At 39.4% G+C, this 17,064-nt stretch overlaps 2 protein-coding genes across 2 annotated transcripts; one reads left to right on the top strand and one right to left on the bottom strand.

Annotated features, from left to right (window-relative positions):
- Nucleotides 1-1,448: 1,448 nt before the first annotated feature.
- LOC124280803 (proteasome subunit beta type-1-B-like) lies at nt 1,449-5,587 on the bottom strand. Its single transcript, XM_046716785.1, has 6 exons — nt 5,410-5,587; nt 4,841-4,948; nt 3,911-3,992; nt 3,498-3,627; nt 2,800-2,906; nt 1,449-1,771 (listed from the first exon to the last, which is right to left on the bottom strand). The coding sequence occupies exons 1-6, from the start codon at nt 5,517-5,519 to the stop codon at nt 1,586-1,588; spliced, it is 723 nt and encodes a 240-aa protein (XP_046572741.1). The 5' UTR covers nt 5,520-5,587; the 3' UTR covers nt 1,449-1,585.
- Nucleotides 5,588-5,713: 126 nt separating this feature from the next.
- On the top strand, nt 5,714-11,127 carry LOC124280810 (U6 snRNA-associated Sm-like protein LSm2). The gene is made up of 4 exons (XM_046716794.1): nt 5,714-5,791; nt 8,331-8,398; nt 9,393-9,483; nt 10,398-11,127. Exons 1-4 carry the CDS (start codon nt 5,789-5,791, stop codon nt 10,524-10,526), a joined length of 291 nt encoding a protein of 96 aa, XP_046572750.1. The 5' UTR covers nt 5,714-5,788; the 3' UTR covers nt 10,527-11,127.
- Nucleotides 11,128-17,064: the final 5,937 nt, after the last annotated feature.

Genomic DNA, 17,064 nt, shown 5'->3' with positions numbered 1-17,064 from the left:
TTGCCTGGCTTACCTAGGCTGCACAATCAACAGGCTGCCCCGATAAGCTTGGAAAGCACAGATTGCGTCATAACACAATATTCAGTCACTGCCACCAGCCATGTGTCTTGTTCGATGCGTTTTTCTTTAATGTTGGATGTATAGTGCTTACTTACATTCTTGGTCATTGGGAAAACATTGCGGGGGTGGCTCAACAATATCAAGGCAGGCCAACAGTTATGAGCTCCACACTTTTTACCCATGTGGAGAAGCGAACCAGAGTCTTTGTGTGTCAAGCGAAACGCTTCAACCACTACACTAGTTATTATAAATTCTTAGTCTTAGAAACGTGATCCCTGATCGCCTCTTAATGACCAGTTTGTCTCCAAAGATGGGCGGTTTGTTTGTTGTTTAAAGCCGCACTCAGCAATATTCCGTCTGTGTGACTGCGATCTGAAATAATCAAGTCTGGACAAGACATCAAGTGAATAACAGCATGAGCATCGATCTACGCAATTGGGACACGATGACATGTGCCAACCAAGTCAGCGAGCCTGACCACCTGATTCGTCGCCTCTTATGACAAGCATGGGTTACTGAAGACCAATTCTAACCCGGGTTTTCACGGGTCTGTCTGTAAAAATATTTCTATTTGATCTGGCGTTTTGAAAAAGGACATGGTAACTGGAAGATTATTCATATACTGTTGCCAAGATTTCACATGAGTGATTGTTCAGGGGTATAATCCAGGAAATATTGACCCTTACGGGGATCTTCACAAGTCTTGTTTCCTGGGACAGCAATGGGGTGCCGGTAATTCTTTCTACACCTGGCGCCATAATAGATTCAGGGGACTGACATCGTGCTGAGTTTTGCATTGTAACATTACAAAATATGTATTTTGACTTATCATAATATTTTAGTGGATAGTAATAAGATAAAATGTTTGCACAACCAACGTTTTGTCAGGTCCATACGTCTGTAATGTCATCATATACTCATGGAAATAAATAAGGGAACACACAAACGCACAAGTGTTGCTTTATTCTTTTCCAGGTTTCTTCACAAGGTATGTATTGCACTGTGGGTGAAATTCTGGAAATAACTAAAAGAACACGTGTACTTTCATGTGTTTCCTTATTCGTTTCCATGAGTATATCAGTGAAATGAAGCTTGTCTGCAGATTAAATCAAGTTTTATACACTATGGGTGGCTCTGATTGTACAAACAGATTATCATGGTTTTTGCCAGAATGCAGCTCTAATCATGACGTATTGATGTCCAAGGAGTCTCGAGTAATATACATCAAAGAGGATTATCACTTCAGGGACCCACCAGCATAGGTTACATTTTAGCTGACTAAAAAATTGTAATAATCAGAATGACGTTTGGACCCAATGATGTTTGTGTGACGAGCAATACTTTCACAACTGTGTTACCCAATAAGGGAATAATGATCTGACAAAACAAATGTTATGATTTTTAATCATAGTTTCATGGTATTTACAGTAATGTAGAAGCACATCACATATACACGAAATGGAACAGCACTTGATATTTCTGTCTACATGTTGTAGTGATGATAACTGAAAATGATCTAGATTGTTTAGTCTCTCCGTAGTGGGAATCTTTCCACCCTCACGCCGTCCTTGGTAATGATGTTGATGATGATGCCGTCACCCGTGTAGATGTCCCTCTCAGCGGCAGAGATGAAGACGTCCTTAACGAGAGCTACACACTTCTCTTGGGACAGGGGAACCTTGGTTACACCCTCTTGGTTCTTGAAGCCGATCTGAAATGAAAACATTTCATAAACCAGTTTAGTACTTTGAAGGTGTCAGCACTGTTTCAATCTTCACTCTGATTCCTGAGTCTTGTAACATTTCGGTTTGGTCTAGCAAATCCAGCTAACAACGGTCAATATATATACACAAAATTCTACTGGAAGGTATGATATGGGCTATGTTCAGGTCATATTAAAAAAAAGTCTGCTGCAACAACTGAATCGTCACTGACTTCAACTGGTTACAAAGAAAAAAGGGAGGTAACTCCATGTTCCCAACTCAAGTGAGCCCAAGTACATGGTAATACCAGTGAAATCATAAACCTGTAAGGCAAATAGCCCAAACTATGTATTATGTTGAAAATGACACTGCCATGTTGAACAGTATTTCAATTATATCACAGCATGTCACTTTCACATGTTTAATGAGAGAAAATCCAAATGTTTAGGTTTGAAGGTTGTACATGTTTACCATAGACACAACACTGACAGGGCAAGAATAATAACTTAGAAGATCCATGGAGTCAGACAGTTGAGAATCCTGTGCCTTCCCTTCATAATAACTCAGTTACAGGATGTGCAATTTCCCCATTTCAGTGACATTACATAAATTCATTCTTTCTACCCATTGGTACCACAGGACTTTCAGGTTCAGAGTTCATTATTTAGAGACCATGTATTGATGACTGACATAGTGAGTGGGTTTAGTTTTACGCCGCACTCAGCAATATTCCAGCTATATGGCAGCGGTCTGTAAATAATCGAATCTGGACCAGACAATCCAGTGATCAACAACATGAACATCGATCTGCACAATTAGGAACCGATGACATGTGTCAACCAAGTCAGTGAGCCTGACCACCTGATCCGTTAATTAAGCCTCTTAAGACAAGCATAGTAAGCCTTTTGTGGTAAGCATGGGTTGGTGAAGACCTATTCTACCCCGGATCTTCACGGGTCCATCACTTTGAGACTATGTATTGATGATTGACATAAAGCAACAACAAACTATACTTCCTTGTGTATGACCAACTGACCTGGTTGTCCAGGAGGGGCTGCAGCATGGCACTGGCTGACCCCCCAGCTCTGTATGATTCTCTCTCATAGGAGCCCACTGGGTCAAAACTGTAGACGCACCCTTTACCTGTAACACAAGAGTGCACTTTACCTCAGAATGCACATGTAAACTTTCCCTATTGAACATATTCCCCAAAATTACTAACTTTCAGAAGACAAAAATTGCTTTTAGCTTCCCTGATTTTCTTGTCTTTATGCCAGGATGCAGGAGCCATAATAGACACTGTCTGGGTTAATTGCCAGCTAAGAGATACATAAGGCCATACATATCTACATGTATTTAAGGTCTACATATATATGTATTGTTCATCAATTTCCATTAAAAAAAGCCTAAATTAACATGATTTTCTGCAGGCTGCAAGAGAGACAAGATGACCTCATTAAAACTGATTTTCGTGCCATGTATAGTTTGGAAAATACAGTTACGTTAAAGAATCTGACATTCTTTCACTTCTTTTGATAAACACTGTAAACAATGCATTTGATCAGTTGGCAAAACTAAATGGCAACTAGTTACTTATTCTTTGATTTGCATAACTGAACTTTTGTCTCCAGATTTTGGCTTTTGAATTGCAATGTGTAAATCTAAAATGGAATAAAATCGTTAACTTTTGCATGACAAGATTCTACTTTTCCGTGTTTGATAAACTTGTTTTACCTTCATCATCAAGTCCTCCAATTATGTTGTAAACATAGTATGGAAAGAACCGTCTGTAGTACAACATCGTGGACAGCATGGCTGCTATAGCAGATGTCGTCATCTTCTTGTGGTGATCATGGTCATAGATCTGAAGAAGATGGCAAAAGAGGTCAGTAGTAAAGTGGGGTTTAACACATTGTTCAAGATAACTGTATTTACATACAAAATAAGTATTAGCATGTACAAATGTGAATGTATCTGGTCCACCAGAACTGCAAATATTTAAACATGTGGAGAGTTTTATGGAATTATTCAGAAATTCACTGAAAGAGTACAGATGATAACAAATCATCTCCAGTAATGTTCTAGGTACATACACAACTCATTCTTTTGACATCATGATAGCGCCAAATAGAGACATTAGAACTTACCTTTAATCTGGCCTTCAGTACTTTAGTAAGTGTCAAAACATCACCATGGAAACCACAGGCACCCAAAACAGTGCTTTCAGTCCTGCAAAATGAGTTTCATATTACTGATGCATTCCAGTGAACATTTAGCACTTCTTAAAGTACACTTTTGTTCAACTCTTCTTTTAATATTGTGTTAGTTTTCAAAAAGACCATTTCCTATTCTTCCAATTCAAACCGTGCAAAATCTATCAATAGTCTAAAATACAACACTGTTCCATTATCAGACCGCCTCCGTGGTGTAGTGGTTAGAGCGTCCGCCCCATGAGTGGAAGGTCATGGGTTCGATCCCGGGCCGCATCATGCCAAAAGACGTTAAAATATGGTACTTGTTGGTCCCTGCCTGGCGCTCGGCATTAATGGGTACATCAAGGACTGGTCAGCTCGGAGTCTTATAATGTGTCTGAGTGGGGTATTCATGCTTCACTGAGGCATGGTATCTCAGTGGGCTAGCACTATAAAACCAGCTTCAGTCTGGGCTAGTACAAGCAGCCGCACATACACATATGCATGCACGCCGTCGTCATGACGGAAATATTCTCAAGCATGGCCGTTAAACCCAATTTCACCTCACCTCACCTGTTCCATTTTCTATCGTTAATACATCTCCACTTGAAATAATACTATTAATAGAACTAGTAACATCAGGGCAGTCTGTAAATATGAAGTCTTGGCCAGACACACAGGTGGGTACACAAAGTATCAACTCAGTACATCTGAACAATTGAAAAACATGTCACTAACTTATACAAGATAACTTAATCCTAAACACATGCCATCATTCAAAAGTTCACAAGGTCTGCGTGATGCAGCACCCCTCGTTACAACCCGAGCGAGCACTGCCATCTGAAAATGTCCACAAAAGAAACCCTGATCCAACAATACACTTACATCTGATAGGTCTTAGGCATCTCTCGGGAGTGAATAGAGAATCCTTCACTGAGCCTAGTATCAGACGCTACCACTGAAAAATCCTCTCCTGCTATTGCCAGAACAGTGCTGAAAGACAACAAAGCATGAGCTTGTCACAATGGTTGTGTGAATGAAAATTAGGAATTGTAGTTATCTTACAACACATGCCTACATTTTATGTGAAGGGTGGAGTTTAAAGTGATGCTGTTCAAAGATGTATTAACCAATCGTATGAGAGAGAGACAGACCTGTGTCAAAGGATGATAAGTATATTGTGAATCTGGAATACAAACCTATCATAACATTGTCGGGTCCAGATGATGAGTACAATGTATACATACAACTAACATTCACTGCACAATTTTGCTTCTTGAACGAAGACTAATATTAATGTGTAATAATCATTTTGTTTTCATTTATTATACATTTCAGATTGAAGAATATTGTGAATTGGCCCTACATCTAAGATATTCCAACATCATTCAATATTATATAGTGTTCAACTTAGTTCAAGTCACGACAGTTTATGTTAACAAATTCCTGCTTACCCGCCGTTAAATGTGTATGGATTGAAGTGAGCCTGTTTTGGATTCCCATACTGATACATTTCTCCTCCTTCGGGATAACCCTGGACAATCGGAGGATCCATTCTCAACATCTTCGAGCCTTGGGTATGACTTAGCTCTTCTGTTTGGGAAAATGGCAGACGAAATCTCGTTTCAGATGTCACGTGACCTACCATATTTATTTGTTAATAAAGTCATTAAGCACGATTTTTGCCTTTAGTTACAAACATAAAACATAGAAAGTGAACAATTACGGCACGGTTTATCTTAACACTTCATAATTGGAATTTTGTGGGGTCGAAGCGTTCGTTTTCGGACAGATCTCGCCCTTACGAGACTTCTTAGAAGCGGCATATTCAGCATGGTAATTTGATTTCGTGATAGACTGTCATATATACAACCGTAACGGGATATTTCCATCGCTTTAAATACTACGCTTCGGTACATCACTGCAAACTATGGTTGATAATTATATATTCAGACCCAATTAAGGCGACATCTTGATGTATTAAAGTTAGCGTTGTTTTTGTAGCAGGTGCATGTAAGTTCGTTACTCAATCGTAAACGTGACGACATCATCATTCCTTGTAGAATGGATTTAATTGGTTTTTGTTTGTTCTTAGTGACAACGTTTTCGACACGGGTAAGAGTTCCTGCTGTTCCCCCATGCCAAATAATATTAATAAATATACTAAAATTAAACAAAACTTAACACAACAATTACAAGAGAACTCACAAAATGACAAAAAGTCCAAAATTTAATTTAGGGTTAGGTTTAAGAGTTAGGGTTAGGGTTGGGGCAATGGAAGGAACTCTTTCCTCGACACGTGCACCATTTGTTGCATTTTATCTTGATCTGTTTATTAGATAAAAGAATTTATGAAATAATAACAAGAAGTGTCGTAAAATCATTAAGTGGTGGGGTCCATTGATTTCTCCGACTCAGCGAGTCAGAATGTTCACTAAGGCATTAGTCTAGACTGCACTTTTCTTTTCAAATATACTGGCCACATAAAGAAACTGTGCACACAGAAAATATATATATAGGCACACAGCGTTTTTATACATAAATACATTTGTGAACATAGCAAGTATTGGCGACAATCAAACGCTCATGCAGGTGCCAGGCGACGTGACGTCATTGACGGTGGCCTAAGTCCTTGCAATGTGTTACTGCACGTGCAGCCCGTACAGATGCACACAACATGTGAAACTCTGAAATTGCTGTCACTGTTGAAAGCTTGATTTTTGGTCATTCAAACGTTCACCAATTCACATGAGAAGTCACAAGATGAACATCTGCTCAACGTCATGAAGCCATTGGAATGGTTCGAGCAGGAATGAGCCAACAACAGGTGGCAGCACATGTCCAATGCCATCATAACACGATATCTGCATGGGTCAGGCGTTATCGAAACAGAAATGACGCCGCTGACCACCCACGCTCTGGGCGCTCCCGACGTAACGACGCCAAGACAGGACAGGTGGATTCGGTGACTCATCTCAGATACAGGTTCCAGACAGCAGTGACCACGCCCCAGACCATTCCCCAGGCCTTCAATGCTCATTTGCTAGCCTCTATATGCGCCAATTTAATCGATGCACTGCTGTAAGCTCACGCACATGGTGGTCATACCCGTTATTGACTTTGTGACGTCGTCGTGTGACCCCCTACTCGATTTTGAACTTCTGACGTCATCGTTACGGATATTGTTCATGTTCTTTTGACAATTTCTTGTGGTCCGATACTTCAGCTTATAAAGTGTCTACATCATTTCGTCTTTGCTGTGTTGTATTCCAATTCTGAAGGCATTTTCTGTGTACACAGTTTCTTTATGCGGCTAGTATAGTATCCCTTTTCAACTGTCAGGATCCGCTAATTATCGTGTTGTAAAATAGAGTGGTGTTGTACTGGCCCAGACCTAGTTATCATGGTTATGGGCCTAATAATGCAGAAGGGGTCATTGTCGGCAGGGGGACTAGGGCTGGTCCATTCTGCATTGTACCCTTTTTTGATGGGAACTGGTATACTGTTGTGTGAGATATATTTGATTGTGCTATATAACAAAAGACCATACACGGTATCATATATTTCGCGGTGCACAATACCACTCGCAATTAGCTGAATGGGAATAAGTACCTACAGTTTTGGTTTGCAGATATGGACTCATCTGCTCTTTAAGGGTACCAGGTACATAACAAGGACTGATTGACTCCAGTCAGTAAAATGTGTCTGAGTGGGATATGCATGCTTTAACTGAGGCACTGTATCTCAGTGAGCTAGCACTATAAAACCAGCTTAAGTCTGGGCTAGTACAAGCAGCCACACATACACACGCATTCGCATCATCGTCATACCATATGAGCAAAATATTCTTAGTACGATGTTAAACCCCATTTCACCTCACACTCACCATTAAGTCTGACCCCTTTACCATGTTAGGTTAGGAGCGTGGGTAGCCCCTCATAGTTAAAGCATTCACCATGTTAGGAGTGATTGGGGTAACACGCCGTTAAAGACCCAGGTTAGATTCCCCACATGGGTACAATGTGTGAAGCCCATTTCTGTCCCCACCGCAATTTTGCTGGAAAATTGCTTAGAAGCAGCGTAAAAGTTGCTTGCTCGTTTTTATCATGTTAACAGGTCGATCATGGTATACTGGTAGGTTGGTTTAGTTTGAAGGGCATAGATAACCACTGAGGTTAGATAAGCATGCACAGACAAATACTTTATTCAATCAGTGCCTGACTTTCAACAAACTGTCAGCCAACTGTTGGTTCATGTTAACTTGTTACTGTCACATTTCAGCAGCAGAAGGGAGATAACTCTCTTGTTTGTGAGAGCTTCATTGTTCATCATGTTTATTGTCATTGAAATTAATTTGACAATTTTGTCATTCCAGCTGTTCTATTCCTTTTTCAAGTCCCTTGTTGGGAAAGATGTGGTTGTAGAGTTAAAGAATGATTTGAGGTAGGTATATTTGTTCTGATGCTATTGGGGCAGCCTTGTAAAAACATTTGCTTGACATGCCAAAGATGTAAAATGTGTGAAGCAGCATTATATTTTCTTTTTTGAAACATTTGGCCTGGCATCATCCACTGAATGCTTGCTGTTGTGTCTCTCACTCAGCATGAACTGTATGAAACTATTCTGTAGTTAGTCAGTTTATATTGACTGGTTCTGTAATACTGGTGGGTAGCCTAGTGGTTAAAGCGTTAAGCCATGAAGACCTGGGTCTGATTCCCCACATGGGTAAAATGTGTGAAGCCCATTTCTGGTGTCCCGTGATATTGCTGGAATATTGCTAAAAGCGGCGTAAAACCGCGCTCACTCACTCACTACAAGTAGTGCTTCTTGATTTTCTCTACAACATTAGAAATTTGTCTTTTTAAAGATTAGTGAAATGACTATTGGAAACTATTCTTCGTGTCTAATGATGACTCCATCTGTTGAAAATGTTTATTATGTTTACATTTTGTGTCAAGTTCTATTCAGTTTCACTATGCAGAAAAATAACATTAAGAACTGGTTCGTAAGAACAACACACTAATGATACACGTCAATAAAGACTACTATCATTGCATTTTACCTGTCCTCATACCTGTGAAGATCCGGGTTAGAATATTGGCCTTCAGTAACCCATGCTTGTCGTAAGACTAAGAGGCGACTAACGGGATCGGGTGGTCAGGCTCGCTGACTTGGTTGACACATGTCATCGGTTCCCAATTGCGCAGATCGATGCTCATGCTGTTGATCACTGGATTGTCTGGTCCAGACTAGATTATTTACAAACCACCGCCATATAGCTGGAATATTGCTGAGTGCAGCATTAAACTAAACTCACTCACCTGTCCTCAGTACAATTTAGTAGTCTCGACTCTCGAGGCTGGGGAAAATTACTCCTGTGTGTTTGCATTCCCTTGTACATGTTGATAAGGACTGTAAGGTTATGTTTGTATTTCAGTATTTGTGGCACCCTACATTCTGTGGACCAGTTTCTCAATATCAAGTTGACAGATATCAGCATTACGGACCCTGACAAGTACCCACACATGGTGAGCTCCCCAGCCGGGGAAACTATGTTGTACTATGTTGTAATGAGCAAGATCACTTCCAGTGTTCATAGGGGGCGTGGGGGTAGCCTAGTGGTTAAAGCGCTATTCACACCAAGACCCGGGTTCGATTCTCCACATGGGCACAATGTGTTAAGCCCATTTCTGGTGTCCCCTGCCGTGATATTGCTGGAATATTGCTAAAAAGCCGCGAAACTAAACTCAGTCAGTCAGTCCAGTGTTCATATGTCATACTTCCTCATCTGTCTCCTTGGACCAAAATATTTTTCTCTCCTTGCCATAATAATATGAAAACATCCTCCCCAGTTAAACTGTCATATTCATAGAGGATAATAGTGATATTTAACAAATTTATCATGCTCTCACTCGATAAGAGGCTGCTATTTTGAATGTGGATCAACAAATGTTCATTCAGGAGAGTAATTTTAACATGTTAAATAATTGTCAAGTTCAAACCCTATGAGGGAAAAAAATTCTCTGCTTGGTTACCTGTGAAGGTCCGGGTTAGAATATTGATCTTCAGTAACCCATGCTTGTCGCTAGAGGCTATACTCAACGGATCGAGTGGTCAGGCTCTCTGACTTGGTTGACACATGTCATCGTGATCCCAATTGCACAGATCAATGCTCATGCTGTTGATCACTGGATTGTCTGTTCCAGCCTTGATTATTTACAGATCGCTGCCATATAGCTGGAATATTAAGTGGAGCCGCCACAGAAAACTTAACTCACTCACTCACTCACTCTCTGCTTGGTTGGTGATAAAAGGGCTTCACCAAACTTGTGATACAAATGGTGAATGGGTCCAGCGTGTTTTATTATAAGGGACAAGAGATAACATATGCTGTATAATTGTGACTATGATTGTGACTCTACTTACTCCTCTTACCTTTCAGTTGTCAGTAAAGACATGCTTCATTCGAGGATCTGTTGTGCGATATGTTCAGCTGCCTGCGGACGAGTGTGACACACAGCTCCTGCAGGATGCAGCTCGCAAAGAGGCAGCTCAGAACAAACAGCGATGATACTCAGCTCATGGAACAGTGAGAGACACTGGGGACTTCAGTGACATTGAGAGAATGTGGATATGTGTGTTTGAGAGAATGTGTTCATCAACAGAAGCATGGAACGCATCATCAAGCAGGTCTTTGTCAATACTTCATGGATTTGTGTACAATATATTTCTCACCTGAGAAGACATACTGTCCAATGACTCTGACACTGAATGTCAGTCTTGTTAACACACAGGTAAAGGACAGACATAGTGTATATAACCTGTGAAGTACTGACAATGTCATTGTCAACAGATTGGAGAATTGTTGCCTACAGAGGATTGACCATGTCTTGAATGACACCATCTTGGACTAAGGATGGTAACATCAGGTTTATGAAGTATCATTTCCTGATTGTACTGGAATCCAGTTGTTTATGAAAATATCAAAGGATTAAGGTTTTAATTTGGAATTGTTAATTTACATCACCCTGGATTGCTGTATGGTAATTTAACAATATAAGGAGAATTTACTGACTTTGGGTTCATGAAAGATGATGGTAGAATGTAAAAAAGTTATTTTCAGTTTTATGATACAAATAATTCTTTTGTAAATAAAACACATTGAAATTGTGTTTCTTTTAGTCTTTTCTTAAATATGTGGTTATGGTTAAGTAGTAGCCTGTCACCACACATACAGTTTATTCAGCATGGTACATAATGTTCATACTCTTCACATATCCTTAATGGATCCATTATTTTTGGTTTCCAAAAACACCACTTTGCTTACCAGAGTAGCAATGACACAATTGAAGTAAATACATGTACAGCGATTTTGTTTGTTCCATATGATCACACGCCTGAGTTGTTGATTGGGACAGCGAGAAGGAGTATTAGGTCTTTGGGAGTCCGCTATGTTGCAAATACAAATACTAAACACTTGGATAGACTGTATTGGGTACCTATATTTGTTTCCAGGGTCAGACTGAAGAACCCGTGAGTTGTGATTCATACCCAGACCAACATTCTCTACCAAGGGTATTCAGTAGTAATAGGGCATCATAGCCTAGTGGTTAAACGTTAAACTCGTCACACAGAACACGTGTTTTCGATTTCCCCACATTGGTACAACACATGAAGCCCATTTGTGTTGTGTTTCTGCCATGATATTGCTGGAATATTGCTAAAAGTGGCATAAAACTACACTCATTCACACAGTGATAAGGCACTTCTTTTTAAGACTGAGCATATGATCCCCGGTACTATTTATAACAAGAAATAGCACATAATGAGTATTCAGCATTCCATACCACTGTTATTCAGTCATGGATGGAATCCCATCCAGAAGTCTAAAACTTGAGAAAGGATTGCCAGTTCATGCATGGGATCTGAAAATAGGTTACACTGCTAAAGAAAATACAGAGATTCAGTATGTCTTCCATGTAATCACACTAGGGCTGCAACGTTTCGTTTTCGATTCATTGAAAATCAAATCTGACACCTTAGTTTCGATTTTCGTAGCCATTATCAATATTTCGCTTCAATATTTGAATATCTATTTAAATTATTTCCACACATTTGAAATTTGACTTTATTTACATTTATGATCTGCACTGAGAGTCTGAGAGCACTCAGTATGGGTTTACTTTTGAAATTTTACTTTATCAACTTTGTGGTCCTTGACATGGGGCAAGAAAGTGAAAAGTGCTGTTCTGTGTTTAAACATCTTATTCTATTTGTTTGAAAAAGGTTGCATCATTTACATTCCTGATTTCCTTGTCAAATCTTGGAAAATGTTTTCAGTGTGATGTGTTTTGTTTAATAAACTCTGCATTAAATGAAATCTGATGTTTTTACTTGTATGAAGAATCGAATCGAATTGAGGGTCCAATATCAAAATTTGAATCGAATCGAGGTCTATGTGAACCGTTGCAGCCCTAAATCATGCCTGTTTGGGTGTAGGGGCAGGTACAGAGAAGGAACAGGAGGTCTTGGCTCATTCTGGGATCTTGGAGAGTGAAGGCGGAGCTTCACCATGTGGTAATACAAACACTAATGACAGGTATAGATTTGCTGATAATGGGTGTGTCATCGCTTGTGAATTCAGCAGATTTGTACAGACCCCTGAAATTGGTTATCTGGACGTGCATGGGCTGTATGACAGACTAAAGATACCATGGTAATGAGAAATACCCAGACCAACATTCCCTGCCATAGGTATTCAGTAGTGATAAAGGTACTTCTGTGAAGACTGAATATATATATATATTTATTTAATAGAAACAAATATTTCTTTTTAAATTGAGAAGGAGCCCAAGTGAGATAAGAAATTAATAATCTGAGGAAATTTGCATTTGCTTTATTGGATAAAGGGTTGTGTGGAGGAGAAAATAATAGTTCAGGGACCGTGATATAGACTAGCTTTTGTCCTGCAACCTGATACGACCAGACAACTGAAATTCGGTTCAAAGCTTGGCGTATGACCCCGTACAAGTAGGAGCGATATGTTTATATTTTTGTTTTCTCTCGGCATGTTCAGTGCATCTGAGAAGGTACAACCAGTACTAGGTAGTATCAAATTATTGCTATTTGTTTGTTCTCGTGATTGAACTTCTACCAGCCACATTATGAAACTATCTGAAAGAGGGGTTTGCTCTCTAAAAAAAAGAAGATATGTCTACTGACGGCTAGCTGACCAGCGTGTGAAATAGCCACTAGGCCTGCTAGCCCGTTGCTAGTAAAATCCAGTTGGGCCAGTAAATCTCCAGTTACTGGCCCGACAGGCTGGTGCGTATTTTCACGAGATCATTTTGTAAATATGTCACCACATTGAAGCAAATTTTGCCTTTCAACGTTAGGGCTAGTGAATTATTTTGTGTGGAGATCGAGTAACTTTCAGGCATAGCTAGCCCGATTCCCTAGCAAAATCTGGAAACTATTTAGCACACTGGAGCTGATGACTGGTATAGGGGAAATACACATTACACACACGACTGGCAAGTAGTACAACGAGGGAAAAGAAGAAGAAAAGACAGCATGACAAAATATAAGTAACTTTATCAAATGTGCGTTTTTCAAAGATTTTCAGATAACTTTTAAGATGTTTGTTGGCAGGGACTGGAAATTTCCCGAATATACCTATTTTTGTCTTTTTAGTATGGGATGAAATAAACAGGTTTTAGTTATTTCCCAGCTGCGTAGCTAGGTTACAGGTGGAATAAACTTAGGAGAATAGAAACGTTCTTACACCCCAACAGTGCCCCGCATCGGTCAAATAAGATCATGTGATCAAAGTGCCCACGTGACATGCGCAGGCTCAAGGCAGTGCCCTCAGCAGCAAGAACACTGCAAGGAAAAATTATTGAGGCCGTAATAGAGGTTTTAAAGGTTACGCATTCTGGCTCGCGCGATACTTCCAAATATTTCAAATGGTGAAAAGTTCTTTCAGACTATGGTATGGAATTATGGTTTTAAAATGCAATTTCTAAGAATTTAATTTTGTACACAATGAACAATTTATCTGTGAAATTTGGGTCAGAAACATCGCGCCCCTTTAATGTGCCCTTACAGACTGAAGAGGGCAATCCCAAGATATAAATAGACACTATAAATTCTGTTCCGGTTCCGGCTGGGAAGCTGATTCGTGTCCTTTCATCAGAAACGTGTGTTTGAAAAAATGGCAATTCCAAAACGTAAAATGGGAAGAATACTTCTAGAATAGGTGTTGTAGTTGCTCATCTTAGCGTTAGTACTTTGATATGCCGCTCTCTCATAAGGAAAAGCCAGTTCTCGATATAGATCTAAATCTGTTTTGACCTTCTCGACACAAGTTGGGGCATGTATATTTTGACTACAGTCAGAGAAGCATCACTTTCTCTCTGCAGACAACGATGATGATTCTTATCTAACAGTGACATTTCCCTCAACAACTGGCAAAGTGCACCTGACTTGACTTGTGAATCGAAAAGATTCAAACAGCCTTTTGTTTAAAATGGCTATTGCATAGAGGAAAGTTGGAGATAAAAGAATCTATCTCCTCAAAAATGCACGGTGTTATAATATTGTTTGGACGCCCAAGAACAATGGTTTTGTCCCCCTTTGACTGTTTCCCTTTAACAGACGCCCACTGGTATGGGGAAGTGCACATTATTAATAATATCGACTGGCCAGTAGAACAACTGAATGTGCCACTACAACCCTACATATCATCACCTCTCCGTGTTGCCAAGGAAACGGGCAAAGAAGTGTTTATCCCAGTTCTGAACGATACTGGTTCAGTCTAAAAAGGAGTTGGGATCTATGTTTTTCGACAATTCCTGTTCCTCTACATGTGAGCATCAATGAAAACAATAATAACAAGATGTGTTTTTAAAGCATCATATATTTCAAACCATTACCAGAATCCTGAAAAATCTTTCCACCAGTTTTATGTATTTTGTGTGTAAAGTTGATAATGCTATGAAATCCATGAGCATATGTACAAAAAATGTTTTAAAGTTCACCCCACATACCAGATGAATTGAGGTGATGCAAAATCCAATGTGGACATTCATGTAAATTTAGAGACCAAATCCAAACAATTAACTGTTTTAACTTTACACAAAATGAAATCAGCAAAAATAAATTTCCAAAGGTTTCTTTGAACTTTATGGCAAATATTTTCGAAAGCATATGGAGATTATAATTTTGATGATAAAAAGTTTCCAAATGCCCATCAAATGATAGGAGAATTGAAGTCATCTGGTTTTGACGTGGGGAACATGGGTCACTCCCTTACATGGATCTTAAATCACGCCCCATGCAGAAACTGGGAAGAAAAAAAATGATATTTTGTTCATGATGCTGATTCGACACATTGTCAGCAAGCGCTTTGAAATGGCAATGTATCTCTGTTTGTAGACTTGACAAATGAGCAAGCTTTTATGGTTCCATGATATACTGGAAATATATACAGAAAGATTACAGAAATACTGCTTTTATATTTGATGGAGGCGAGTCTTCCTTCCTTTGATCAAAGCCAATCAATGAAGACTTTTATTCACAATCCTTGTGAGTACAGCACCAAGTATGTGGAGCTTGCTGCCAGTCTGGGGAGACAAGGACAGTGAAGGTGGGATACAAGTCCAGCAGCAGTATGCCATGTTTGTCGAGATCCCTGGACTCGACGGGTCAAGCTGGGACTATAAGGGGGACTCAAGTCAAATCATCCCTACAGTTCCTCAATTTCTACGGCCCCTTTGGTTACCCTTTCACTCATCAACCCTGGTCCTATTGGTGGAAGGGGAAGTTTTTCCCAGAAGTCATTCAAGAATGAAACCTTTGAATCTTAAAATACTTCCCTTGAGTCGGAGCTGTATGCAAGCATGGATGTTGCTTTCAACTTATTTTACCCATAATGCAGTTCCTTCGGGATGCTCCATGGGAATACAAATAATAAAACGACATTATTAGCTCTTCAACTTGTGCAGTATCATCGAAATAGAGTCTTCCTCCGCCATGCTAAAGGCTGCTGCAAAGAAGCAGAAGTAACAGGTGACACAGCATTGCCAGTTTTGATAATGTTTTTCCATATATTAGTAGGTGCATGGGCATGCTCATGTCGGAGGCACTGCAATTCTGTATATCATAGATATGTAATAATATTTTGAAATTTTGGTTTGCTCCAAAGTCAAGACCTGTCTTCACTTAGGCTTTCCTCCCATATTTAGCCAATCCATTGCCATATATATTTGAAAAACCTATTTAAATGTGTCTCCAGGTCCAGTTCATCCACTTTCTGCATAAATCAGGAAAAGTTTTATTACTTTTTTTGTTTTACCTATTTTATATACATTTAAAAACCTTTAGCACCTTTCGGTGGAAAAGAAATTATATCCTGATAACTTCCAGTGTAAGCTAAACATGCTTAGTACTTAAATTTGTCCCTGTTTTGAGGGCTTTCATTTTCTTGGTTTAGTTACTAGTATTATGTTAGAGAAACCTATAACTTATTCTTTTGGGATAGTGGATTACAAAACATTTCCTTTTCTCTGGAATTTGTGCATTTATGTTAATTTTTACCTGATACAGAAAGATTATAGGATCTGTAAAATAAAATGATAAAGTCTGGCTTTATAATGAGATACAAGCAGGGTGAAATAACCCATTGCCCAACCGTCCGAGTCCAGCGTTTTTCCCGTCGGACAGTCTTGGTATATCACACTGTAATGGTGTCCTACAGCTGGACTTTCCAATGTTAATTATGTTGCCTATTTCAAAAAATGTGCAAGAAACGGGTCGGTATAGCGGAAAACTTATCAGGGCAAGTGACTTTGCAGCATGCCACTGTACCGGGAGTACTATCAACAATTTTGGTGCTATTTCCACCCCCTGTAAGAATTATTACAATAGCGTTATAAAGAAAAGCTTAAAAAAGAAGATTTATTATATCAGAGCTCCAGATAAGCTTTTGGCCATAGTTGGTGGCTGATACCCATACTTTTAAACTAAGTGGGTATTCAATTTCAAGTGGGTATCTAGTACTTTTGATACCCACCATATTTTTAAACTGGGTATTTATTTCAGATATCAAT

Source organism: Haliotis rubra, unplaced genomic scaffold, assembly GCF_003918875.1.
Source record: "Haliotis rubra isolate DU_JTF1 unplaced genomic scaffold, ASM391887v1 Scf1079, whole genome shotgun sequence".
In the NCBI taxonomy this organism is placed as follows: domain Eukaryota; kingdom Metazoa; phylum Mollusca; class Gastropoda; order Lepetellida; family Haliotidae; genus Haliotis; species Haliotis rubra.
Note: the sequence above shows the minus strand (reverse complement) of the source record. Positions and strands in the feature narration are given on the sequence as shown.

What these genes read in the sequence shown, in the direction of transcription:
- LOC124280810 (XM_046716794.1), top strand. An exon ending in GAGTTAAAGAATGATTTGAG is followed by an intron (nt 8,399 to 9,392) that starts GTAGGTATATTT and finishes TTTGTATTTCAG; the next exon opens with TATTTGTGGCACCCTACATT. An exon ending in CTGACAAGTACCCACACATG is followed by an intron (nt 9,484 to 10,397) that starts GTGAGCTCCCCA and finishes CTTACCTTTCAG; the next exon opens with TTGTCAGTAAAGACATGCTT.
- LOC124280803 (XM_046716785.1), bottom strand. Translation starts at nt 5,519, where the DNA reads ATGTTGAGAATGGATCCTCCGATTGTCCAGGGTTATCCCGAAGGAGGA. An exon ending in CCATACACATTTAACGGCGG is followed by an intron (nt 4,949 to 5,409) that starts GTAAGCAGGAAT and finishes GTTGTCTTTCAG; the next exon opens with CACTGTTCTGGCAATAGCAG. An exon ending in TGGAGGACTTGATGATGAAG is followed by an intron (nt 2,907 to 3,497) that starts GTAAAACAAGTT and finishes CTTGTGTTACAG; the next exon opens with GTAAAGGGTGCGTCTACAGT.